General features: G+C 44.8%; 1 protein-coding gene across 3 annotated transcripts; it reads right to left on the bottom strand.

The window, feature by feature from the left end:
* Positions 1-1,831: 1,831 nt before the first annotated feature.
* Positions 1,832-26,316, bottom strand: LIMA1 (LIM domain and actin binding 1). Of its 3 annotated transcripts, none has more exons than XM_057413932.1 (11): positions 26,240-26,316; positions 23,167-23,302; positions 20,599-20,644; positions 18,180-18,626; positions 12,976-13,084; positions 11,326-11,486; positions 8,652-8,759; positions 6,512-6,563; positions 6,102-6,217; positions 3,249-3,382; positions 1,832-2,852 (listed from the first exon to the last, which is right to left on the bottom strand). In XM_057413932.1, exons 2-11 carry the CDS (start codon positions 23,283-23,285, stop codon positions 1,844-1,846), a joined length of 2,301 nt encoding a protein of 766 aa, XP_057269915.1. In that variant the 5' UTR covers positions 23,286-23,302; positions 26,240-26,316; the 3' UTR covers positions 1,832-1,843. The 3 variants fall into 3 exon arrangements, with proteins under 3 accessions (XP_057269915.1, XP_057269913.1, XP_057269916.1); XM_057413930.1 differs by lacking the exon at positions 26,240-26,316 and adding an exon at positions 24,205-24,226; XM_057413933.1 differs by lacking the exons at positions 8,652-8,759; positions 26,240-26,316 and adding an exon at positions 24,205-24,226.

Below are 26,316 nucleotides of genomic sequence, written 5' to 3'. Positions count from 1 at the left end.
GCATATGCTTGCACAGCAGTTTTGCAGTACCTCCATCTGTACAAATCAAGTCTTACTTCTTCCTTAAGAAGAAAAATTAGCAGCATGTTGTACACCTTATGATGTGAAATTGATGCTATGTTCCAGCTAGATAGCAGGCTGCTTCTCCCTTCTCTCTCCCTCCTTCCCCTATATACATATGCATACACACATGCATTTTCTCATGCTGCTGCAGGGAGGGCACTTCTTGGTCTTGGTCTCTGTCTCTCCCAACCAAACCCACCTCAAGCTTAAGTGAAGATGACTACAATACAAAACAGCTTATGGGAAGGAGGTAGAAAAAGACCTCTCAGTTGTCCTCGGCTACCATGTCAGAGAACCACCTAAACCCAGAAATGGAAGTGTAAAATACCTGCACCACCTTATTTCTTTTGCCCATCCTGTTCTAATCCCTCTTCCATAGGCTGCTGCATACGAGAACACGGTCTGCCCGTTTGGCTGCGAACAGGCAAAAAGCGAACACACAGTGTCACCTAGTGGCACCACAAAAACCACTGCCTGGTCTCGAACTCCCAGTTAGAACACCCAGCTTCTCCCAGGGTCTTTTTTAAATGCCACCTCTTAGTGAATCGAGTATGAACCCAGTCTTCAGGCTTACATTTTCATGGAAATGACCAAACTTTATTGAAGATTTTGTAGTTAGCAGGACTGCTAAGAAAGCAGAATATTTTACACCTCAAGTATAGTAAAGAGCTAATTCTCATGAGAATACAGTACAAATATAAGCTAATATAAAAGGGCATCCTTCCACTGTTCAAGATTTCATTATTTGTAAAATAAATGAAGTCAAATTTAAAAATGTACTACGCTTCAATGCCAGCAATCAAAGTTGCACTGTTCAGATGGGTTTATTCCAGAGATTTTCCCAATGCAGCATAATTTCACAGCTGTAATGAAAAGATTTATGGCAGCTTGATACAAGTAGGATTTCAAAGTCGTCAAAAGGCCTTAAAATATTATCTGCAGTTTAAAATGAATGATGATGAATTGCAAGTAAAAAAAAAACAACAAAGAAAACAGAAACAAAAAAACCCACTTCAAATGCACATGAAATGCAAAAGTAGTGCCCTGTAGGCTACTGCAAAAGGGTTGACTTGTCCTCAAAGAGATCTGTCAGTCAGCACAGCTTCTGGATAAGCACTAAAATACATGCGTTCCAGCAATGGGCACACCATTCCAGTTGCACAGAGAAAAGGAGAAGAGGGAGTCTTCAATTGTTCAAAGGCAGTTTCAAGAATGAAAATCACATTGCACTCAGTTGGAGATGGTTTAGTTGATTGATACTAAGCACTTAAATGTTTTAATTGTCAAAAAAACAGCCCAGTTGTGCCCTTTAACTGTATTTAAAGTGCATTAAGTTACCATTTTTAAAGCAGGCCAGAAAGTCCCTTTGAAATTGGTCCCTAAGCACTGCAGTAGCATTTGTAGTGGTAGAAGTAGTGTATTATAGAAAGCCTGTTTCACAACAGCACTGTGAGCACAGTGAAATCCCATAAATTGTTAATGAAATACGTAGTGAAGCTCAAAAGGGGTAAGACAGTAGGAGTACAGAACAGCTCTGTTCCCATGCTGTGGGCACAGATTACCTGTTGAAGCTATCCCACAGCTGGAGACTTGCTTCCATGCACCTAAATATACTCTTTGCAGGCTTCCAGAGTATTTTCCTGGATATTTGAGATACTTTGCACATAGAATTCCCTTGATGTCAATGTGCAGTACAGCATCGCTTTCCTGGAGGATAGCTCTTTGTTAAAGCTAAAACCACCCATTTGAAAAGGGCCCACCCTTTCTAGTAAAGGCCAATTTATTCATCATCATCATCATCATCTTCATAGTAACGATTCCTTTTGATCTGTTCTTCCACTGACAGATCTTCCATATCTTCACCCTCCCAGAAACCGACATCTTGGGATTTGCGATTCTGGTTAGGAGAGGATTCCTTAGCAGTCATGACACTGGCTAAGCTGGAATGTTTAGGAGAATTTGGTTCAAGGAATTCTTCATTTGGAATGTCCTGCTCTTCCATACCATGTTCTTCCTCATCTGTCTCTGCATTCACCTGGCCATTTTCTACAAAGTTATGCTCTACTCTTTTGATACCAGGCGATTCCTGTTCTTCCTCTACATTTTGCTCTTCTGCACTCTGGATCTTCCTATTCTCAACCTTCTTTTCCTTTTGCTTTTTGTCTGCCACAACCTCTCTCTCCAATTCCTCACTTCTTTTCAACATGTCTCTCTCTGCCTTGGGAGGAGATGATGAATTCTCTGGTTTATGGCCTTTAACAGATACTGTTCTAAATGAGGCTGCGACTGTAAAGGGACGACTTCTCTCCTTCAGTGAGGAAGACCTTCTTAACTTCTTGAGATCCAGATCCACCTCCTCCAGCACATCTGGCTTGGAACTCTCTTCCTCTGGGGGCCATTTGGGTTTGAGTACTTTGATGCCCTCATCTAAGGCACTTCCTTGACTGCTTTGGTCAGATGGAGGCGGCCAAGCAATCCTGAGCTTTTTAGTTTCTGCTGGTCTCTCTTCTCTTTCAGGCAAAGCTGAAGCTTTTGCTTCCATACTTGCTGCCAGAACTCCTACTTTTGCAATTGGAGCATCCTCTACCCCAGGGCTTTGTGGATTTTCTGTTGCATTAACACCATGGACAGTTTTCTCCAGGGATTCTTCACATTCAGTTTTGCCTGCCCATAATTCCTTATGCTGTTTGTGTCCAAAGCCTTCATCATAGTTGCCTTTAGACTTGAAGAGCTGATTGAAGTGAGGCTTGCAGTAAATATTCCCACGCAGAGATGCGTACGTCCCAAGACTGTTCAGGAAAATACAAAGTCAAATGTTAACATTCTGAGCCTCAGCCACCCAGATGATTGTATATTTTAGTTATGTTACCAAAGAGATTCAATTTCAGTCCTCCAACATGTTTAGAAAAGACAGCCTTACCACTTTCATGAGTTTGCATGACCCTCTTTTCAAGTGTCAGGAGTACTTTACAAAGTTGGACATTTCCCCACTTAAAATTCCATTAAGAGTTTAAAAATAGACTTCATCAAGTGCAAAAGCCACTGCCAGAACCAGGAGTGTATTAACACTCCTACGCTCCTCTCCAACTCACTGGATTATGGCTGCCTTCAGCTCAGCTAAGCCTGAGCAGAACTTTCCTCAGCTGCTAGAGGAAAGCTGTACTTCCCATCCGGAGTGTGTTTACCTGAGTTTACTGTTGCAGTAGGAACAGCGGAAGCAGCTCGTGTGAAACACCTGCTGGTTGGCAAAGAGCCTTTCCATGGGGTACACGGTCTTCTGACACCCAACACATGTTTCCTTCATTGGCAACTGAAACTTCTACAGGAAGAAGAGAAAGTTAACTGGAAAATGAACCAGCTGCTGGGGACTTGGCTTCATGCACAGCTTCCAGAGCTCCCAGAAACATTGGAGCTATTCCCTTTCTGCAACTCAATGCTAATTATGGCAGAGTGGGTTCTGGTGGGCAAGGAGTAGGAAGAGGCAATGACAGGCCCTTAGGATTGCTGTGGCTTGACACTGAGCCAGGATTTCACCCCAGTGAATGCCACAGCTGAAGCATCCCAAGTTGAGCAATGGTTGAGAAGGAACAATGAAACTACCAGAACTCAGTTCTACCTCTGACTGAGCTAGTTCCCAAAAAGCTGTCTAATCGAGTTCTGCAACCTCCATTTTTCTTGACAGGAAAATGACAAAGAAACTTTGAGGGAGATACAGTCAGTACAAGACTTACCAAAGTGAAAAAAAAAAACAAAAAAAACAGTGCAGAAAAAGAGCTGAAATACCCTCAAAATAAAAGGTAGAGGGTGGGAGGGAAGAGGAATGGAGCAGGCTGCTCACAGTTTGAAATCACCAACTTTAGCTCAATGTTCTCCTCTCTTAAAGAGAAGGAAATTGTCTCAGTGCAGATACAGGCAGCAGGAAACACTTCTGACTCCATTTGTCCACAGTTCCAGCTCTATCACAAAGAGACTACTCAGGTTTCAGGACACGCAGCCCTCAAACTTGCTCAAGACTTAAAGTGAGGAGGGCTTTGAGGTTAAACAGCTAAAACTGTTCATGTGCTCACTAAGAGAGCTTCCTGGGGGTTTAGTGCAAGGGTAAACTACGACACTAAGGAGTCAAGTGTTGCTGCTGTGCTGCATGGCAACGATTTCAGATCCTGTTTCTGGCAGCATCAAGGACACAAGTAGATTGTCCATGAAAAAAGGTCACTTGATGCCATTCACTGCTTGGAATCTATTAAGGCTGGCTGATAGGGAAGACGCTTTAAAGGAAAAATAAATAACAGTTGAAAAATTGACAGTTTCAGGCTGTGTGTTGATTACAACGACTTCAGCAGCAAGGTAAGAGAGTGCCTGGCTCCATACCGTGGGTCTGCACAGAGAGACAAACTGCTACTGGAGCTTTTCTTTGACTGAAAAGGAATTACCTGCTACAAACCTACTGAAAAGCTTTAAGGAAAAATATGATGGCTAAAGAAAAACAGGAAGACATAATCTGAGCAATTTATTTATAACAGGCTGGAAACAATGGTTAGGCAATGAAAGTTACAGTTTGAAAGGGATAGGTTGCTGAAGACAGAGCCAGCTGAAGTCAGTTTGTCACAGCCATACAGCTTGCTGACAATTTAATTCCAGTTTAATAGGTATTTCATTTCTTTAGAAGCATTGCTTGATCTTATAGTAGATTACAGTTGTAATTACAATGACATCTTGACCAACAAAATACATGACATGACAGTGCTGGCATGTGCTTCTGCAATGCACATCCCCGTCTAAGAGGAGGAACTTACTTGTATAACAATGAGCCCTATGTCTGGTGGAGAGGCGTTTTGGGGTGTGAAGAGAAAGCAATTCCTTTCCAGGCATACTACAAATAGGAGCTACAGGAGGAAGGTGAGGCCCAGTAAATATAAAAAGCTTGAGAGAAAGCTGAGAGTTGAGCTCACATTAGGAGGGAAGCAGAAGGCAGGAGTAGAGGTTAGGAACCAAGAACAGGAAACAGAAGCTGGAAGAGACAAATAGGAACCTTACATGAATAAACAGCATCTGGGTTTCTATCTAGGCAGAGCAGCATCTAAGGCAGTAACAAAGTAGAGGACTAAAATGATTCTAATAATGTTAAGAGACAGCACACTCTGTGTGACCAAAATCCACAGGTTGGGTGTGCCTTGTATGCTGTAAGAGTCTGAGATTACAAAAGCGTTACAGGCAGCTCTCATTTCACATACTGGCATTTATACTCCAGAACGCTAACACTGGGCAGCCACATCTCACTGGTTTTCATGAGGTCAGTGCTGTTCCTCTCAAAGACGGGGAAAACAACAAAAGCACAGTTGTTTCCTCAGGAGTGAGCCAGGAAGTCTGTGGCAGCCCAGGGAACAGGCATCCTAACTCCAGACATCACACATGATGAGAAAGTATAGTGGGAACAAAACCTTCAGCACTGCCATTTGTGTCTGAAACGATTAGCAAATACGTTCCTACCCAAGAAGTTCTCCATCTGCTTTATGCTTTGTAGCTCCCACTAAAGACAGTGGAAGCTTAAAGACTTGTTACTCAGAACGTCAAACTCAATCTTTGTGGAGTCAGTCACCACAGTGCCCTTAATATAAAGTTGCCACCAATTGCAGTTACCTTGGGAACAGCTGGAAGAGGAGGGTGGAAAGCCAAGTCCCAGCCTACTAAAGGCTCTGAAGCTCAGTATCAGGACCTCAGTGCCAGTCTCTGGGAGCACTGACTTTCTAAGAACTCCAGCTCAAAGCCCTTTTCCTCACACTGAAGAGGAAGAGACTGCCTCTGTCACAGAGGCACACTGCTCTAACAGCAATTCCAACTGAGTCTTTAAGAAAAGCTGAGTTTTGAGATGCTTTTCCATCCTGAATTAAAGTTCCCTCATGAACACAGATCAGATATTGATACAGTTACTGCCAGATCCTTTGTGACCACATCAGTTGCATTAAGGCTTTTCAATATTAAATAGAGAAGTCAGTTGGTTTTAACAGTCACCAATGTTTGAGACTAAACAGCTGCTTTACCTTCACTGCTTTTGGCAGAGATGCATCTGTCTGGCCACCTGGTTTAGAACCAAAGTTCTGCTGCTTTGTGCTGACAGGCTTCTGAACGTCTGTCTCCCTCTCCAAGTTTTGTCCAACTAAGGGAACAGAGAAGGAAGAAAAGGCAATTACAATGACTTTAAAACCAGGGAAAGTTTATGTTCGTAAGACCCAGCCAGCTAAGAGCCAACACATTTTTCCTTGAACATTCATCTGCCATTAAACCTTTAGATCTGGAGATTTAAACGTGATCATTCTACTTTTCTGAGTTACCAGGAAAGCTAAGTTGGTATGAAAAGGAAATTAATATATGGGGATCTGACATCTAACTTCCAGGAAGTGTTCTTCATCCCTGCAAAGTGCTCACTGTGGACACTGAGCTAAGTGCTTACCATTGCCATCCTCTAGGAGACCGGAGTGGAAAGACAAGTTGTTCTCGCCTACCTGCAAGAGAACATTAGACAATGAGCACCTTTGACCTTCTCAAGCCTGAATAATCAGGAGCTGAGTAAAACAGGCAGTTTGACACTGTAAGCACTGAAACAGAAAGAGACTGGCCATACTGAAGCGTACCCGAAGCTCCTCTTTGTTTTGTCAGGCACAAGGCAGAGTCCAGCTGACTGCAGGAATGGTAGACCTTTAGGAGATACCCTCATCATTTTACAGCTCTTGCAATATTAAGATCATCTGCCACAGTGTTCACACACACAAACTCCTAAGTTTGTTTTCCCAAACACCTGTAGCTTGTACATCTTTATCAGTCTTCAGAAATCCTTGTGGATTTTGATGATGTACCTGCCAGGTTTTCTTACTTAGAAAGCCCTTGACACCAAGCAGTATACATTTACTGGAAAGCTCATGGCTCCCACCAACATGTGACAACGTTGGGACAAACATTCCTTGACCTACCCTGTGGAGAGCTGGATATAAAAACCAGTTTCAGCTACTGAACACATTACAAATAAAGCTCTTGATGTGTATTTCTTTATTAAACTTGGCACTATTAAATCAAACAGTTGTAAGTAGCTACACTGAGAAACTAAAGCACTGTAACAAGATTAACTGCAAATCATCACCAATTCATTTTAGTGATTGAAAGGTCCACTGCAAGCAGCTGAAGTCTGAAAATTAATGAGGAAGCGAGTTACATATATTAACATATTCTGGTTTACTGAAGGAATAACTAACACTAGCATATGGGGAAGTGCATCAGCGTGTTCTGTGGCTGTTAAGAGTCACACATGTCTGGCTACTAAATCCCAGATTCAGTGTGAAAAATGACAGAGAAGGTTAGCAAGTGCCTTTTGTTTCCTTTTTTTCCAGTTTCTGACATTTAGTACTAGTAGCTTTCATTAGGCTTATTTCCAAAGTCATTTCAAAAGGACAAGCCTGGTTCTCAAACAATGTCCTGGTCAGGTTCCTTATTGCACCTGGACACCTCAACAAGTCACTTCCCAATTCTAGCTGAATACACGAGGTTTTATTCAACTCTTCCATTCAAAACCAGGGAAGAATTCTGATTTAACTGATGTTCTCTAACTCACCTCTGAGCAAAAAGCAGCAGAACCCAAAGCTGTTCAGCTGTCAGTGAGGAACAGCTGAGAGCAACAACCTGGCCCCTTGCCCAAGGCAGGCTGGAAAGCTCTAAAAGCCCTCCCGGCATTAGGCTGCCACGTGTTCCCAGTGGCTGGAATGCACAGTACCCCAATTATTATTCAGCTACTTTTATCCCCTCTGCTGTCTCCAGTTTAGTCCACAAAAGCCTGAGCTTGAGCTTTATTGTCTCTCATTCACAGTGTAATTTTGTCTCAACTTCCAGCTGAAGCTCAAACCCAGGAACAAACCCAAACTGGCATTCGCAGTTACCTTAATCAAAACTTAGCCACTAAGCGCAGACGAAACAGGGACAAACTCCTTTTACTTGGGTCACACAAAGCTGCTCTTTTTTCCTAGTGTAGTTTATTTCTTGTTTTATCAAAAAACCCGCAAACAAAAAACCCAACACCAAACCCCACAAACAAATCAACTACAGAGCTGTGAATCCCCTTTCTACAGTTAGGGAGCACGAGACACAGATGTTTAGGGTAGCTTCATCATAAGCATCAAAAATAAGTGGCAGAGTAAAACCAAACAGAACACACAAAAAAAAAAAAACACAAAACCTTCAGAGGTTTCAGCCCTTGTCAGCTTCTGAAGCGAGCAGAAAATACATAACCATGACACTGAAGGATTCTGCCCCACTACAGACATGTCATGACTGAGGCAGGGGAACCCTCCAAGAAAACTGAACCTTCATGTCTAGGTATTCCCTACAACTGCTTCAAGTCTTCCACAGAGACTTTCTCGCTTCCAATTCACAGTCTAAAAACATAACTTAAACCAGGAATTGTGCAGCATGCACACACTCTGTACCGGTTGCTCACATTCCATTCCTACATGGCTTGTGGAACAAGTACATCAGCTGTGCTGTGCTTCTACAACCACTTCCACTGAAAGTGAAGCCCTTGACCTTCACCAGCATGAGCATCTTACCTTCTCCCCATCCTGATAGGAAATGGAGTCCTCAGGACTTGGTGGCATATTCTCCTTCTGCTCAGATTTGTAATTCTTGAGTTCACTTTCACTGGCTTGAATCTCATTCTATAGGATAAAGCACTTGAAAGTTGACAGGTTCTTTTCCCCTAGCACAGTATTTACTTTCTGGGTTTCTTAACATCTTTTTTCAGCTGTTTCCCTAGTATATACAGTGATATTTAAAAGGCAGGGGCAGAAAAAGCTATACATTCTTGGGAAGTGATACCTTCTAATGAAGAGAAAAGATGGGGCTGTAGAATTTTACTGTACTCTGTGGAAGGAATGTCAGCATTTTTCTCAACAACCCCTTTTTTCTTCTGGATTGCTGTTTAAAAAGCAACTCTCATTTCCCCCGCTCCATCCACACCTTCCTTTTCCCAGAAAAGGCAACTTTTCATTTCAAATTACAAGTATGTCAAGGCAAGCACGAGCTCAAGCACTGTGTGACTGCAAAATACGGTATGACATGAAAGCAAACCCTACCCTTGCTTTGATACTTGTCTAACCCCTAATGCTGTTATTTACAGAGATTTGTGCTCTTAACAAACTGACTTGTTTCAGATTGCACAAAAGCATCTTTCATACTTTAGAAAAATTAACTCCAGTGAAACCTCATGGTTCTTTCATTGCCCCAGGAGACGAGGTAACTGCAGAAAGCCTCGTGCCTTTCACAAGGCATCTTCTCTGTGACATTAAAGAGAAACAGCCAAATGCCAGCACCAGCATCCTAGTGGATATTGTAAACAAGTCTGCACAAACCCAGCCATGTCTAATAGGTTTGGGACTGAAGTTTAATATCTGATCTCTAAACGTGCTGTCCATCATCTTTACCTCCCCTTCCTTTACCACTCGAAATGCATGGGAAAGATGGCTTCTCATCCTTACTCTAACCAACTGTAAGTGTCTATCAGTTTTAACGAAGGCCTAATTACACCACAGTGCCCTCAAAATAGTTGTTCCCAAGAGATTACAGCTTTCCTTTGTAGCACAGATGTGACACATTTGAAGAGAAGGGAAGTACAAATACCACACTACCATATCAAAAGAGCCCTGGTGGCTTTGTCAGCAGGGAAGGAGAACATCTAAGAGTTAAGGGCTGCTACTGGAACACAGAAGTACTGCAAACACTGGCCTCAGAAACGGTTATTTGCTCCATTTTATGTGCTGCCCTTGTCGATGTGCCAGGCCAGAATCAAAAGAGATTCTGCCAAATGGGACATCCTACAAGCATCAGGCTAAAGCCACACTCCCCAACTGAGATCCCTGAGGATCTGCATCAAGAGACATTGACGGTAAATCTCTTGCCTGGAGGCCCTCCTTTAGTGGATCAGCCACCAATGTGAGTCACAAACTGGAAAGGGCAATCTAACAAACTGGATCCAGGTGAGAAACAGGATGCTGCAATCAGCAGTTAATCACATTTGCTGCACTGGCTGCAATTCCTTTCCATTCACACAGTGAAGTTTACTCAACTTTCCTCCCAAGGGTTGGAGAATTAGGCCCACAGTGCATATGAAATTCAGAAATCATTTCAGCTTTTGCCTCTCTGAAAAGATACCCAGGAAACACACATTCCTCCAAAGCTTAGAACCATTCTTTTCAGCTTTCATTTCCAAGGCAAATTTCCTAACTTACAAAGGCCAATCCTCTTAAAATTTATTACTCTGCTTAATAAAAACAATACTTTAGCAATAAAAGTTCCCATCATTAGACAAAATATCAGGCAGATCCAGCAATGTACTAAAGAACTTTTTAACAAAAATTAGGTTCTCGCCATCCCTTCAGCTGCAACACTTCACCATGATTCATTAACTGCTCATTTCCCCACCAAATAGCTGCAAAATGGGCACAGGTTCATTCACAAGAGTCTAACTGGAGTCAAATAATGGGTGAGAAGACCTGAAGGGAGGTGAAAAGCAGAAGGGAGGAAAACTGGCTGGAGATCCCAAAGCTGCAGGCCAAGAGATGCACGTTCCATGCACTATATGATATTGAAAGTCACTTCATCTTATTGTGCCTCAGCTTACCCTAGCCTATAGCTGATGTATAATACAGAATTGAGTTGGTTTTAAAACAAACATGCAGAGAGCTAGAGAAATGCAGAAAGAAAAAGAATGCCAGTTATAGAACAAGGGGTAATGGGTTTAAAGAGAAACAGGGAAAGTTCAGGTTAGGTATAAGGAAGAAGTTCTTCCCTGTGAGGTTGCTGAGGCGCTGGCACAGGGTGCTCAGAGAAGCTGTGGCTGCCCAGTGCTCAAGGCCAGGTTGGATGGGCTTGGAGCAAGCTGCTCTAGTCGAAGGTGTCCCTGCCTGTGGCAGGGAGTTGGACCTGAATGATCTTAAGGTCTTTTCCAGCCCAAACCAGCCTGTTGATTCTGTCCCAGAAGGACCTCAGTCAGGGCGTCAGCAATTAAATCCTTGGAAAACTTTCAAGAGTATACCAGGAAGATGCAAATACTTATTTCTTCCTGCAGTATGCAGCTGCAGCTCTTCATTAGACATGACTCCTATGAGCACAAAGTTAGTTTCAAAAGATGGTATCATCTTCAGAAAGCCTCGTATCCATAAGATCTTCCTTCCAGTCTCAGGCTGGGACATAAACTCACTGCTATGAGGCAAACAACAGACTTACCATGGTGATGATGCCCGTGGAAGTGCCCTGCTTGGACACAGCTGCCTGGTACTTCGCCAGCCTATCCTTTATGGAAGTCTCTGTTAAGCGAGGCATCTCCAGGCTTTTCTTGGTCTCTGCCTTTTCTGGGCTCAGCGCTGGACTAGAATCTACAAGATGCCCTGCAAAAAGCAGCACATGAATAAAGGGGAACTTTGAGGAACACCAACAGATCTGTCCACAGAAGGATTACAAACCCCAGCCCTTCACCACTCCCAGGACCACAGAAATTCCAGATCTGAAGAGCATGGAAATGCTTCAGGCCAAGATTTCTGCTCCAACCCCAGAGCTAATGCAGCTGGTTTCAGAAGGAGCATATTCACCAGATGCAGCAGCCAGTGGTCTCAGAAGTAAGGAAAGCAAACAGTTTTAATGCTGAAGACTGGTTTGCTATTACTGTCAAATCCAAGCAGCTGCTACCATGGCTAAATGGAAATGTACGTTATTCCTACAGTGGAATAGTTGTCAAAGTCTTTTGGGAAGCAAGGAAGGAAGTCTCACCTGCCACTGCCACCTTCTCCACGAGAATCATTTAACACGACATGTTACAGATGAGGATATCAAGAACAAATGCATTATGAAATAATTCAGTTTAGTCTCACAGGATCATCTGGAGCATCTTGTTTTATCTCCAGAGGAGCCTAAGGCTTTGCAGAGGTGCAGATCTCCTGACTCCCAGAACTGTGCCCCATTCTTTGCTATCCATCTTTCATTGCTGCTGCCAGATGTTAGCCAAAGAGGGTTAAAAAGCCAGCTCCTGTGCCTGCTCAGCTATGTAACTTCCTTGTGTAATGGCCAGGTCTTCAGAAGTAATTTAATTCAATAAAGAATGATTAAAGAAAGAGCTTTCACTAGTTAGTGGACTAAAAGGTTGCATGAATCATTAAGGTCCCTCTTGGGAAAAATAAACTAATACAAGCAGTTCTTGCCATTCTCTCCAGTGTGGCTCAAATAAGAACACAATGTGCTTCACTAAGTAGTGAGATGTATTAGCCATAGGCTGAAAACGCAGAACATTGCAAATGCTTTGTTAGAAAAGAGTCTCCAGACATAATTCTGCTCAAGTCATAAGGCTGGACAAGTATGAGGATGAGAATTAAAGCAAGAAGGAAGAAAGCACAATGTGTCTGTTCACTGTTTCCTACATTAGTCTGACTATTGAAAGTAGTTCTAGGATTAAGACGCAGGGGAAAATGGGTTCCATTCCCTAACTTATAGGATGGTTTGGGTTGGAAAGGACCATAAGATCATCCAGTCCCAACCCCCTGCCATGGGCAGGGACACCTTCCACGAGCCCAGGTTGCTCCAAGCCCCATTCAACCTGGCCTTGAACACTGCCAGGGATGGGGCAGCCACAGCTTCTCTGGGCACCCTGTGCCAGTGCCTCAGCACCCTCACAGGGAAGAACTTCTTATCTCCAGTGCCTTGGCTTCCCATGCTTAAGGGTATAAGGGTTTAAATTCAAAACGTTAATCAAATGCTACGCTCACGTGGGCTTTACAGATGGAAGATGCACTTCGGAAGATGCTTTTCTGACAGGCAAAAGTTACTTCCACTGTGTTGCTTATTTCCTGAACTAAAGCACCAACCACAAGCAGGAGGTTTACTGACCTGATGTGCTGAGGCTCTTCTCTCCTTGGCCAACATCAAAGTCCTCTGAAGAGAGGCTGTTTTCAGAGATCCTTCTCCCAACTGCTGTCTTCCTCTGCTCTCTGGGGACCTGTGAGAGACAAGAGCCACCCATCAGCTGCCTGCACCAAGATTGTCCCCTATAAGCCTTTAAGCTGCACAGGTGTCAGTAGCAAATCTGCTTTACAGGCAGAAACAAGCAGAGCAAGGGACATCTTATTTAACCAATATCAAGTTTGGTCACTGAATATCTGACCCTCTCCCACCTGGAAAACCCCCTCTTGAAGAGGTCAGCACATGCCCTTTGAGCAGTTATCTTTGTTGGAAAGTCCCAGAACCACAGAAATCAGTTTTTAGGCACTTAACACTGCAAATACAAAACTTCAGCCTATATTCCAGCATTTCATACATGCTGGAATACATACTTCATACATTAGTTTCGTTTGAAGCTAATGTTCAAGGTCATTATCATCAATAATTTGCACTGATATTCAGCAATAGAAAGAAGAATAAACACTGTTGTAAGAAAAGTTATCTGAAGTTACTTGTTTTGTTTTGAACAGCTTATGCATTGGGTACCAAATAATTCCCTAATTAGGTCTGATAAGGCTGAAGCTTAAGCAGGAGAGAGCCAGAGATTAATATTCTCAGATATCCAGGATAAGCATTCTCTGGAAGGCTGCAGTGCTGGGCAGGGTGCTTTGCAGCACTGCCACACAGATGCTGTGGCTGGCTCAATCACAATGATACTCATTTGGTGAGTCCAGCTCCCCAAAGTCTGATGCCCAATAAAAGAAATTATGAGAAGAAATGATGGCACCTTTGAGAAATGCTCATGAAGTGCAGAGTTGAACTCAAGTGCATCAAGGCAGGAAGTTTTCACACCTGAAAGTCAATCTATAAAATGCTGTTCCCTCCCTAGGAAGAGTTAAATCACAGAGCTGGCTGGAAATGAAGACTGAGGCTAATGTAAGGGAAAAGGCAGGTTTGGCAAGATGCTCCAACCACACATTCCCCCCCCCCCAACCCCAGCTTCCAACAAGTTTCTTATTTGCTGGTCACCAAACTGAAGGAAATTCCAAAGTTTTATTTTAACAGAACTGCAGCGTAAGATAATCACGGTGACAAATCAGGCACACAAAGCAGCAGCTTCACCAGGAGAGCAAAATGCAGCTGGAACCCCTCTTTTTCCATTAGCATGGGAAATATTTTCTATTTTTGTGGTTTTAAGACTTTGGTAATTTTTCTTCCTGGCAAAGAGCTCAGCTATGACAAGTCTTTTCCTTCCATCGAGTGTCGATAGGTTCAGTTTGGGAGCGTCGGCACACTTGTAAGGACTTGCAGATTCCTCATTCTGGACAAACTATGCTTAGGTGATTCTTATTCAGCCTATGGCAGCTTTAATGTCACCTTGAACCCACAACTCTGAAGCTCTTAAAATTCAATTTCCTCATTCAAAGGGTCTAACTTTTGACTAGTATCCAAAGCTCATCCTGGCAGGCAGAATACACTTGAAGACGTGATCCTTTGAAGAGGCAGAAGAGAAAAGCCCACCTGAAACCCCTGGTTTACACTGCCCTGGCTTTGGGGGTTTGTGTTTTCATCATATGGCACCACACGTTTTCTGGCCCACAGCAGGAGGGACAAAGCTACAAAGCAAACCCCAAGTTTACAACACTAACACACAAAGTTTAACTGGCAGCAGAGTGCATAAGGAAGTTCTCACTCCTAGGAAACAAAGGTCTTAAGTAATTTAGATCCAGCACCTGGGCTTCCAACCTCACTGAAAGAAACCATCAGCACTCTTCAGCAAGAAAAAGACTGAAATGAAATGGGTAACTTGTTCAGGAAACCTCTTCTCATTCTGTTTCACAATCACACCTGCATTTATTCTCCCTGTAGTCCTTCTCCAGCAACATGATGCTGAACTGCCTTCATGTTGAGGGGACAACCAAAACCTCTGTATTTTTATCAGCAGTAAAGGATTCAATACCCATCAGAAACACATTCCCCTGCTTTGACTCTACAGGACGTTCCTGAGGGTTGGTGAGTCCTGACCTGGGAGCAAAGAGCTTCCCCCCATCACACCACCTCACTGTGGAATCCACTGCAGCAGGAAAAGGTCAATTCTCAGAGGCAGTCATCTCATGACCAGCTAAAACAGACCAAGTTAATGAGTACTCCAACTGTCCCAGTCCTGCCCGCTCCCCTCCTCCTGTCCTCTTTGCCACCTCAGACATCTGCAGGTACAATTTCACCTGAAGAACTTCTCTGTAGGTAAATACAACACAATTGGGTCTTGAGAGTAAAAACCCAAACCACCAACATACAAAAGCTTTAGAGTTCAGAGATATTTCTGTATAGTCTTCACACTAAAACCTATATATATATAACGTCAATGTTATGTAGATTTTATATTGGCAGTTTTATGTTGTAGGGGAAAAAAAAAGAGTAATAATAATGGCTTAACAAAGGGAAGATAAGGGTCTTTCCCCATTACAATCAATAGACTGACCAACTGAAGTCATTAGGATGATTCTGGCTCACGGATGGGAACACCTTTTGAATGAAGGAATCCCTGACTTCCAGCCTTACGCCTGTGGCACTCAGTTCCCTTTACAGTCCTAGCTGGGCCACAATTCCCATGCCACAGCTTCTGCTACTTGCAAAAAAGAGATAAAACATTCCTCCTGTGTGGAAAGCCCCAAGGTTCTAAGACGAAAGAGATGAGCACAGAGGTATCTCAAACAGAGTTAACAGCATTTTGCCTGGGGCACAAAGAGTTGCTGGGCAAAAGACCAACTCAAAGTTGCACCTATTTCATTATATACCAAGTGTGTCAAATGTGACCCTGCACATGAGGTTTGTTACAGGAGACAGTTAAGTGTTCTGCCTTAAAGGAAAAACACAAACCAACCTGGAGACAGCTTTGTAAGGAACACTGCAGATCTACTTTGCTCTGTCTTTCCTTCTGCTCTTCCTAGTGTACTCTTTTGCTATCACTTACGGGAAGAATCCTTTGTAGCTGATAAAAGGGCTGATGTTCAGGCTTTGCTTAGTGCTGAACCAATCCACACTGACATGCCTGCCTCTAGCATGGTTACAGCAGCTTTCTCCATGAAGGTGCAATAAAAAAGATCTGCCTTTTATCTAAATTGCAGAAGACGGAGCAAGATCTGAATGAATAAATGAAGAAACGAGAAGGTTTTGCATAAGCAAACCCTGGAAATGAAAATAGGTTTGTTTAGAGTGGGTGTCCGAGTCAGGAAATCCAGGCTCTAATCTGGATTCTTGCCACAGGCTTGCCCAGCAACCAGGCAAGTTGTTTTATCTTTCAAAGCTGCCATGAAGTTACAGCCATTTTGCTATTTGGCTTCTACAGATGTTTTATCAGCAAAGCTCTGACAGCACTTTTACCTTAAGACTTACATAAATGCCACGGAAAATCGCCATCTCAGCTGAATTTACAGTTGGGTTTGTTGTTCGTGAAGGTCTTTTCAAACCTAAATGATTCTCTGAGGTCTTGCACACACTTAAACCAGGGCTTTAGCAATTCACAAAGTTCAGGCAAAGCATAAATGGAAGAGGCAATGGCAGAGCTTGCAGTTAGGCACATTTACACCACTGCCATAGTTGCTTCCTACCTTAGTGAAAAAGAGCTGTGTCCCCATAGTGCTTCAGGGTCTTTATTGTATGGGACTGCATGACATCACCCTCCAGGCCTCAGATAAGTTCCCAGAACCAGGAATCTCACAATAGTGCTTTCTGATTACAAAGACACCCCCCTCTCCCCCATACACTCAAACTTCAGCGCGCTTTGTGCCTTTTCTCTTCGAAAACTAAAAAGTAACCAGATGCACTTGGAATAGGAACGTACTTTGCACCGAACCTGAACAGTTTCATACCTCCTGTAGAGCACTGCCTGCGCTCAGGCGGTTTTCAACGCTCTTGGAATTACTAAACTTGACAGAAATATCACTTCCAGAGCTCCAAAACGATTTATTCCCCAGGCTAAGCTAAAGTTACTTGAAGCCCATCTGCAAACCGGTACTTTTCCTGTGGAATCCTGCCTGAGTAACCCTACAGGAAGAGTTGAGAGCAGCGCTATCAGATCACCCTCCACAACCCAGCCCTTCAGTGGACGTGACAGCACGGACAGCCCTCACACAATGACAAAAGCCTCCAAAAATCCAAGTTGTGAAATTCCTCCATACAGACCCAGTCCTCACTTGAACACCGAGATGCTCCTCCGAAGCCCTGAATTGTTGCATATTTAAACAACTTTTGCACAAAAGTCACTTGGTTTGCTCAATACTGCAAGAAAACCACCCGCAGTCAAACAAAGGCCAGAAGTAAAGGAAACTATGAGAAAACTGGAAAATCCACGAGCATCAAGGCCTCGGGACTATGTTGCAAGTCACTCGCATATGCAACTCATTTTCTAGTTAAGCAATTCTCCCCGGGGACACAGAGTCTGCAGTCCACATGCAGGATCACATTTCATGAGCAGTTGTAGGAAAAATGCAAGCCCTGTGCATTTGCAAGTCAAAACTAGTGAAGGCAGGAGCCTGGCTGCCTATCTCTGCTGATTCCTCCCTCTCCAACCCCATAAGAAACATTTAAGATAGAAAGATGACAGAACAGCAAGGAAAAGATGGGAGTATTTCACAGCACGCACATCTCTCTGCATGTGCCTCTATGTGACTCACTGATACACACATAAAACCCCCTTAGCTCTGGCAGCACTTCCACCTCAACTGCAGCCACCCGAGGTTGTTGAGCTCACTTCAAACAGTTACTTCTTTTAATACGTGTATTGTTTTACGCCACTCAAGCTCTCATAGCTCATCTTAATCCTCAGACACCATACAAACAAACCCAACTCGCTTCAAAACCCCACGCTTAATGAATTCCGTACTTTTCTCTCTTAAATTGCACCCCTTTCACGAGCGAATTCCCATCTCCACTGAGCAATCCCCAACAGCCCCAGCCCCAAGCGCTCTGCCGGGACCTGTGCAGCTGAAGTAAGTTATTAACACCCACAACGTTAAGTTTCAACTACAACAATGAGTACAATTATTTGCAGAGTCAACAGATAGGAACCACTCCCTCCAGGGACTTTTCCTGATGCCCAGGAGGCAGCAGAGGTTTAGTTTCTCTCATGATTGGAGGGGACAGATCCTTACCTTGGGCTGGGTCGCTTCACCCTTCTCAAACATCATCTTGAGTTTGCTCAGCGGGACGCTGTACTTCTCTATCTTCCCCGACGAGTCCGTGTTTTCGCTGGCATCCGACTTCTCCCCCTCTCTGGGCTCTCTCAGGCAGTTTTCCATCCTGCCACTCTCTGCTGAGCGGCTTTTGGGCTTTCTGCTGTCACCACCGGGACACTGGGGCTGGCCAGGGATGCGCTCAGCGGATGGAGCACCAGCCCCCAGGCTTTGCTCTTCCTCTGGGGAAGGAGCGGGGCTGCTCCTGAATCCAAGCTCGGGGTTCGTAACCTTGTGCTTAACCTCAGCACAGCTGCTTCGTAGCGTTTCCTTCTGAGACTCCGTTCCCAGCACTGGATTCTCCCACTTCTTCTTTAGCACACTCAGATTCCCCCTTTTAAAATGAGGGGGAAGATTTTCTGTGTTCTACAAAGAACAAGAAGTTAATTCCAGTTTTATGCCTGGTGAAGCATTAAAGCACTTCCTTTCTATGCGAAAGGAAGCTGAAGGCTCAGCACTGAGCTCAGCTCTCTGCTTTTTCAGACAGCTGTGAATAGTTACAACTGTGCCACATGGAGAAAGCATCCAGGATAGGAAAGGAAGGAGGGGGGAGAAAAGTCAGGAGCTAAAGCAGGAAGTGAGCAAACAGGATGGCCTTATAAGGGAAAAGGGAGTCAAGCCCTGATGAGTTAAATGACACAAAAGGCTTCAATCCACCCATGAAGGAAAGGGGTCCCAACTCCACCCAAGGGTCTGTGGTCCTAGAAGGAGCAAACAATAGCACAAGCAGCCATATGAGGGGTGGGTGGTGTGCCAAATGCTGCAATGTCTTCCAGCTGCTTCAGAAGACAACAATCAGTGCAGGCCTTCCAAAAAGCTTAGGATTAGCTTTCAGAAACCACCACTTTTGGAGCTATGTATTTCCACTATCAGTTAACAGCAGTGTTCGAGTTACAAGAGATCCACCTGCAGTATTTTATGCCACCCAGTGTAAGGCTCAAGCTAAATACTGATAACAAACACCTTTTTGCTCCCATTGATAAATAACCAGACCATTTACTGGCTTTTTTTTTCTTCTATTTCACTCAACGCATTGAAAGCTCTTGGCAGGAAACACACACACAAGCTTGCAAGTGCTGCCTTACCACTGGGAATTAGATGGGGCAGCAGTAACCCTCACATTCAAGTGCTTCTCAGATTGGTTGTACTTACAAGTAGTTACCTCTCCCCAGTGTAACAGAGCCTATGTTTTGATTCATTCACATCAGTATCATCGCTGTATTTTTGCTGACTCTCCCTTATGGGGACCACTATGTCTCAGACTCACTGCAAGTGGAACAGGTCTGCAGGGCTTACAGGAATTAAACAGGATTAGCAGCTATATTAGGATTTAAATCTCTCACCCTATTACTCTTCTGGTCACATTTTGAACACTGCTTTGCAAATTAACTTGGATCCACCTACACTTCCAAAAACAATCAGCTTGTGCTGACTGCATTTGAAAGAAAGTACTAAAGTTACAAGGCAAATGTAATGCAGCAGAAGGACTGAAAATGGCACAGCAGGTTTCCACAGGAGCAGCTCTGGACCCAGCACACTTCATAACACATGTTCTTGCTTGGCACTTGCCTATTCCCTGATCACACAAGCAATGAAAATTTAAGACCAGAGAGTAATTTCTAGGATGCTTCATTTATCACACCTATATCCTGCATAGACAAAAGCATGACTCCCAAGCATTAAAGAGATGAAGGTAGCATGCTCTACCACAGACTTACCCATGTATCCTGAAAACATTTGAACAGAAATGAACCTGAGGATGTGTGTGAACAAAGACCATCAATCTTAGTGCCCGGTACTTCAGGCAAGGTCCTCTGATCCCAGAACAGTAAGTGCAATGCAACGTGAGGCTGTAACACAGCCAGAAAGGATGCTCTCCCTCATCCAGGGGTCTAAACCTTGTAAGGCTCCTCAGAGAAGATCCCCCTTAAGGGATGCTACAGCTATTAAAGATGCACACATGTTACATTTAAGACAGGCTGGTGGCTCTTTCTAAGCAGACTTATAAATTTAGTTAAGAAAGGAAGAGGTACCACCCCACTGCCTACAGCTAAGAACAAAGAGATGGATATTCATGTGTTGTGGTTTTTTGCCTTTTGCTTAGGAGTGAATTGGTGACTCAACAGATAGCTTGGGGCAGGGAACTTCATTTGCTTTCCTTTCATTAACATTGGGAATGGGTAGGGGGAATGAGTCAAAGCAAACACTATGTCTAAGCCAAGTTTTCTGTAGGACACATAGCAGCAACTTTGATATTCCAAAAATCAACTGTCACAGCAGCATTAGGGTAGGCTCTTATTGCAGGCTCTTGCTTATTGCCCAGGAAGCAAATACTTACGCTTCTTTTTTTCTCAGCAGTGGCTTCTTCAGCTGCCTTCTGATACCTTTGAGATGGAAGAAAGAGAGAAAAAACCCAACACAACAGTTTTTAAATCAGAATACTGAATGCTCTTTAAGACTCCCTCCCCCCCGGCAAGGATTCCCTGCACTTCCTGGACTTATCAAATTAAACCAGAGACTTGAAAAACAGCAGCAAACAGCACCCGAGCAATGCAAAGTGATCAGACGTTTTTAAATCATTCGGTTTACAATAATAACACACATGATCATTGTTTTCATTCCCTAAGCACTCCGAGTCTCAAATCGAGACAGTTTACCTTGGAATAGCTGTATTGTTTCCACCGGGCAGCTGTCTGCTGTGCAGGAATAACTCAGCTATTGATCCAGCAGCTGCTGAACCGTGACAAATCACAGCTTGGCATAAGCAGGACATCTACAGAAGTGCCAGTTCATTCTACTATGCTGGGTTGTAAACTGCACCAGTTCAGCAGTTGCTTCAAGAGCAGCTGAACCATCCCAGCAGTGGAACCAGTAATCACAGCCCTCTGAAGATAAGCCACCCTGGATCATGAATCAAAGTCCTTTAAGAAGCTAGAGGGAACTCCCAGCAATCTGCACACCCACAGCCCCTGCACTGCACAGGGTGAGCCCACTCTGCTTTTGAGGTGCACAGATTAGTCAGATGTGACACATTTTGCCATTTGTAAGCAGAGCTTTGCCTTCTAAAGGGAAGAAATGTCACCCAACAGCTGCTGGGGCAAGTGGTGTTTCTACCTTTCTTATCTGTGGAATTCTACTTTTGATACAACTCTGACTGTGTTACATTCAGTAAACAAGGCACTAATATTACAGTCATCAGCTTCAGCCTTCACATAATGGCTGCAGTCAAACCCATAACTTATGTGTATCATAGCTCCTTCCAAGAGCAATAATCTCATGTGCAGATACCTGCTCTATTACAAGTTTTCCTTTATCACATTTGATTTTTTTTCCTGCTGTAAATAGCGTGCTCTCATGTAGATTCTTCCTCTTGTTACACTAGAGAGTAGACAAACTGCACCCTTACTTACTCCTGCTCCACCAAGCTGCATTCATTGTACAGACTGAAAGGAGTGTAGCTGCCCCTCTTTAACCAATGCAAACATATTAACCTATGTCCCTGTACCCCAAAGGTTCCCAACACTGAATGAGACATGCTGAGAAAGGAAGAGTCTCACTACAGAGGGTCATGGGGATGCAAGTCAAGTACCACACTGGAGAACAAACAAGGGTTGAAGAGCCCCAGACAGCACACGCTGGAAGTTCCCCCACCATAGCACACTGCTCAAGTCTCTGCTGCTGGAATTTGCATGTCTCTGACCTGGCAAAACTGGTAACCTAAACACTTTATGGAACGAAATAAATGGCTTCATGTACAAATATTTAGGTAAAAGCAATTTAGAAAAATTATGCTCCTCACTGTGAGTGTCAGTGTTGGCAAAGCCCAGAAGCAGGACCGTGGTTTTCCAAGGAACTGAGGATGCTTATACAGAGGGACCCTACTTGATCAGGGAACAGCAGTTTGGATTACTTCCAGTAAGCCCTTTGCAAAGGATTAGCCACATGCAGCAAGATGACCAGGTTCTGTAATCAAGCTTCAGTGAGTGAATAAATCACCTTAACAAGAGCAGTCAAAGCAAGCAGCTTCTGCCCAGGACACAGTACGTAAAGAGTAACTTCAGGAGATGTGTTTATGGGAAGTCCAGGTTGCCAACTATCCATCTACCAGACTCCAGAAAATTTCTCCCACCCTCAACATTTAAACACTCCAAAACCTTGCTACACTATTAATGCAATAACCTAGGAGACTTGGTTGCCCAAATCCCATTGAAAATCCAAGCTGTAGTCTATATAATTCCTTAAGGAATTAAAAGCTTTTCCAGAAAACAACAATAGGCCACTGCCACTCAGCTTTCTCAGTGTCTAAAATGATTGTGATTTGACTGTAACCCATCATCCATCTCTCAAGAGAAAAGGGAAGGGGACATGTGAAGAACATAGCTACTGTGACACACTGATGGAACTCTTACTAGAGGGTTTCATCTGTCACCACCAGTTTCTAACTGGTCTCAGCTTAACTGGTAATGTATTACTGCTACTTCTTGGGGTACCAGACAGGAAATGCCATGTTAACAGAGAAACCTACGTAGTTTATGGCTTTAGCAGTTCAAGACTGTTTCTGCTGAAGTAAAACCCTAATGGCAATAGCCACCTGCATTCCCCACACTCTGCCCTGAAAACCAGATTGCCATTTGTAGTTTGACAGAGAACATTCTACCTGATTTTCTGAGAGCAGAAAGAAGCTATTCTGGCCCTAACTATTCTATGATTCTATGATTCTATGACCACTGAAACAACAGAACATCAGCACCTACAGAAACCTTCGCCCAGCACACATGAAACCAGAGCTGAAATGCCTTACAGATCCATATTAAAGAAGCACAGCAACTGCGAGTGAAGCATTGCTCGAGGTACCAGCTGTCAACCTGTACACACAGCTTGTGGCCAGCAGCCTCACAGCACTTACTTAGAGAACCTCTCCATGAGAGCTGATGACTTGTTCCTGTTGACGAGAGAAAGCTCTTTTGCAGTGATTTTCAAGGACTGTGAAGCCCATTGTCTTCTGTTAAACGGGGAAGGCTCCATCTTAGCACCACAAATACCTGCTCAGGAGGAGAGCACAGTGTCAGCAACAGGAATTACGTGAGCACAAGAGTAGCTTCGTAAAGTGATTCCATACCAAGCCACCATTCAGCTGCTCCCAGTGTACTGAGTCCCGATCATTTCAGGACTTTATCCGTCAATGGACTTAGAAAAAAGACATCAGATTAAAACTATCATTTCCTCTGCAGACAACATTAAGATGGGGCCCTTGATAAAAACACCAGCCACAATGAAAGGGGTGAGAGAGAAGCCACAAGCCAGGAGAAGGAAGCAAACTGCGGCTGAGGAGGATGTGGATGTGACCTCTAGATTCCCTATTTGTACACACGGGCTCCACGAAGCCCTAATGTGCCCTCTCTTGCTTGGTTTCTGAACCAAATGTGCTGGCATTTATGTAAGAAAAAGCTGGAGTTATGAAACGTAACAGGATGTAATTCCTACACAGACATTTCTCATTCACTCTTGCCGTGCTCATTCTGAAGGCAGCAGCCGCTTCCTCTGTGAGCTGAAACAAAGTCTCCTGTTCATGGAGGCAGCTGTAAGCCTCCTGTTGCAGTGGCTATCGCTTACCTAAAGCAACAGCTTTCACTGCCTTGTCCTGCTGTAAATGGCAAGAGATTTTGTTCAGCTTTTCAGCACAGAAGGCAACAAGACTGTATCAGATTTTCTTTCTTTGCGCACTTGGTTTTCTTTTGTGGAGGAGGAAAGGAGGGGAGATTAATTTAGAGTTTGCTGATAAGACAAAAATAAAGCTGTGGGCCAACGCCTTTCCTTTTTTCCTCTTTTCTTTTATCCCTGCCCTCATGTCACACAATGCCTGCAGCAAGTGCATTGCCTGATCCTACAAAGCTAATGTTAGGCAGGCTGAGCTCCTTCTCCTATTTGCCATCAAATTCTTTACCTGGTTTGCACCATTAGAACTCTGGGGGTGTGAGTACAGGGCTGCCTGAGCACGAGCCACACTCTAAATGGAAGCACCTTAAGCCAACTTGATAGAACAGTGAATCAAAGGTAGGAAATGCCACGTTTCTGGAATCCTTGTAGGCACGCAAGACTTGGGATCCTGTAGTGCCTCAGTCCGGAAGAACTCGGCTGCCACGAGTGCAATCTCACTGATGGTCTATGCTGGGAGTCTCAGGGAATTCCAGTGCAGAGATGGGAGCTCGGGGCCTGTGAGGGGCCCAGCTGGTGCTCCAGCCAGAGGAACCCCCCTCAAGTGCTGCACCCCGCTGCTGCACAGAGAGAAAGGCTGCAGATGACCACGCTGCTGTCTTGGCCGATACGGGCAGGAAGGATGGGACTTCTCCAGCATCCCTGAATTCACCTGATCCCGTGAAGGGACTGACACCCCATGCCAGCACGGGGGTTACTCAAGGCAGTCATTTAGAGGGTGCTTTTAGATGTACAGGTGGAACTATCACAGCAAGCAAGAACAGTTGAAACATCCTGAAATGACTTCTCCATGGTACATTTCCAGCTTCCAACTCACAGCTCCACTGACAGCAGCCTCTGAAACGCTCCCATGGCCCCTTCCAGCTGGCAGGAGACACTCAGACTGCAGAGCTACTTGCTGGAATTCCTGCTTTCTCCAGCCATTTCACATCACCTCTCCTGTCCAGACTGGACTAAGAGCAGGACACCCTCCGCTTGACTGCCTGAAAGTAGTTACCGACAGCACAAATCACAACCCACAAAGGAAAAGGATCTAATATAAGAGGAGTGCTCCATTTTCTCCCTTTGCAAAAAGCACATTATACATGCAAATAAAGGAGCATTTCTGTGATTGCAGGATGTTGATGCCCAGTAGCAAACATTCAGCATATGGCTTTAATAAAGCCACAGCATACATCTGCAGGGATTACACACAGAACTTCCAGTTCTTCATACAGAACCGTGTCCCTGTTAAAAAGGATGAATTCCGAGGCAGCCAGGTAAAGCCACAGTTTAACCTTTGGTTTATGGTTAACCTTGAGCCACAGGGAGCTCACCTGAAGCCCCACTCTGCAGCTTAAGCTGCCTGTCAAGAGAAAGCAAAGCCCAGTTTAACTGTTCGGAACAGAAGCCCAAGCAGTGATGCCCGAGCATCCATCCCACTGCAGCCTGTGCTGCTCCCACAGATGCTTCTTCTCCCTTGCCATGTTTCATTCTGTTCTCCTGCCATTTTCCCCATGAAAGCCTCAGGTACATTAAGACCAGGAGGCCTGGTTTGGCAACAATCTCTTTCTAAAGGCAGTACGTGCTGCGAGGCCATTCAGAGGCCAAGTGAAGCAGCCTATCTGGGATCTCAATCTCTACAAGAGACAGAAACCAGACCTCTAGGATGCCCCGGAATTTGGGCTCCACACCTTTAACACCACATTCCCAGCACATTCCCATACATCCAGAGCTCTTCAAGCATCTCCGCCCTTTCTTTGCTGCTCCTGCTTAAGAACTTATCCCAAATCATTCCGGGAAATAGCCCTTTATTGTATGCGTTACAGTTTAAACGGGACGGTGAGGATGCTGTCTGTGCACGGAACAGACACAGACGGTGCGGATGCAGCGCAGGGCCCGCAGGAGGTGGGACAGGACCCAGAGCTGAGCGCGGTGTTAGGGGAGGGAACGGCTGCGATGGGAAAGCACCAAATCAACCTCCAGTAACCGTAACCGAGCGTTTGAACGGGAGGATAAACCCGGGAAGGACCCGAAGCGTTCCCACCGCGCTCCCCTCCCGTCCGCACCCCCCGAACACCTCATCCCCATCCCCATCCCGGCGGGGCCATACCCGAGCCACGGCGGGGCAGGAGCGGGCTCTGAGCACCGCTGCCACCGGGCCGGGCCCGGCCAACGGAGCCCCCAGCGCCCGGCTCCGAGCCACAGCCCCCGGCCCCTCCATCCCGCGGGAGCGCGCCCCCCAGCGGCCCGGCGGTCCTACCCCGCTCCCCCGCCCCACGCACCTGTCGCGGCTGAGCCGGTGAATGCACCTCCGAGCCGGCGGCGGCGCCGGGCACCCGCGGCGGCCCCGCCCACGGCC

The sequence above is a fragment of the Pezoporus wallicus genome, unplaced genomic scaffold, assembly GCF_028554395.1.
Source record: "Pezoporus wallicus isolate ANWC-B61680 ecotype Strahan unplaced genomic scaffold, APGP_CSIRO_Pwel_v1 contig_1, whole genome shotgun sequence".
NCBI classification, from domain to species: domain Eukaryota; kingdom Metazoa; phylum Chordata; class Aves; order Psittaciformes; family Psittacidae; genus Pezoporus; species Pezoporus wallicus.
The sequence above is the reverse complement of the archived record's forward strand: the minus strand, read 5'-3'. Positions and strand labels throughout refer to the sequence as shown.

Excerpts from the sequence above, each read along its gene's own strand:
- LIMA1 (XM_057413932.1), bottom strand. The coding sequence starts at position 23,285 with ATGGAGCCTTCCCCGTTTAACAGAAGACAATGGGCTTCACAGTCCTTG. Across the intron at positions 13,085-18,179 it reads GTGAAGCGACCCAGCCCAAG|GTCCCCAGAGAGCAGAGGAA; the intron begins GTAAGGATCTGT and ends TGTCTCTCACAG. Across the intron at positions 8,760-11,325 it reads CCACGGGCATCATCACCATG|AATGAGATTCAAGCCAGTGA; the intron begins GTAAGTCTGTTG and ends TTTATCCTATAG.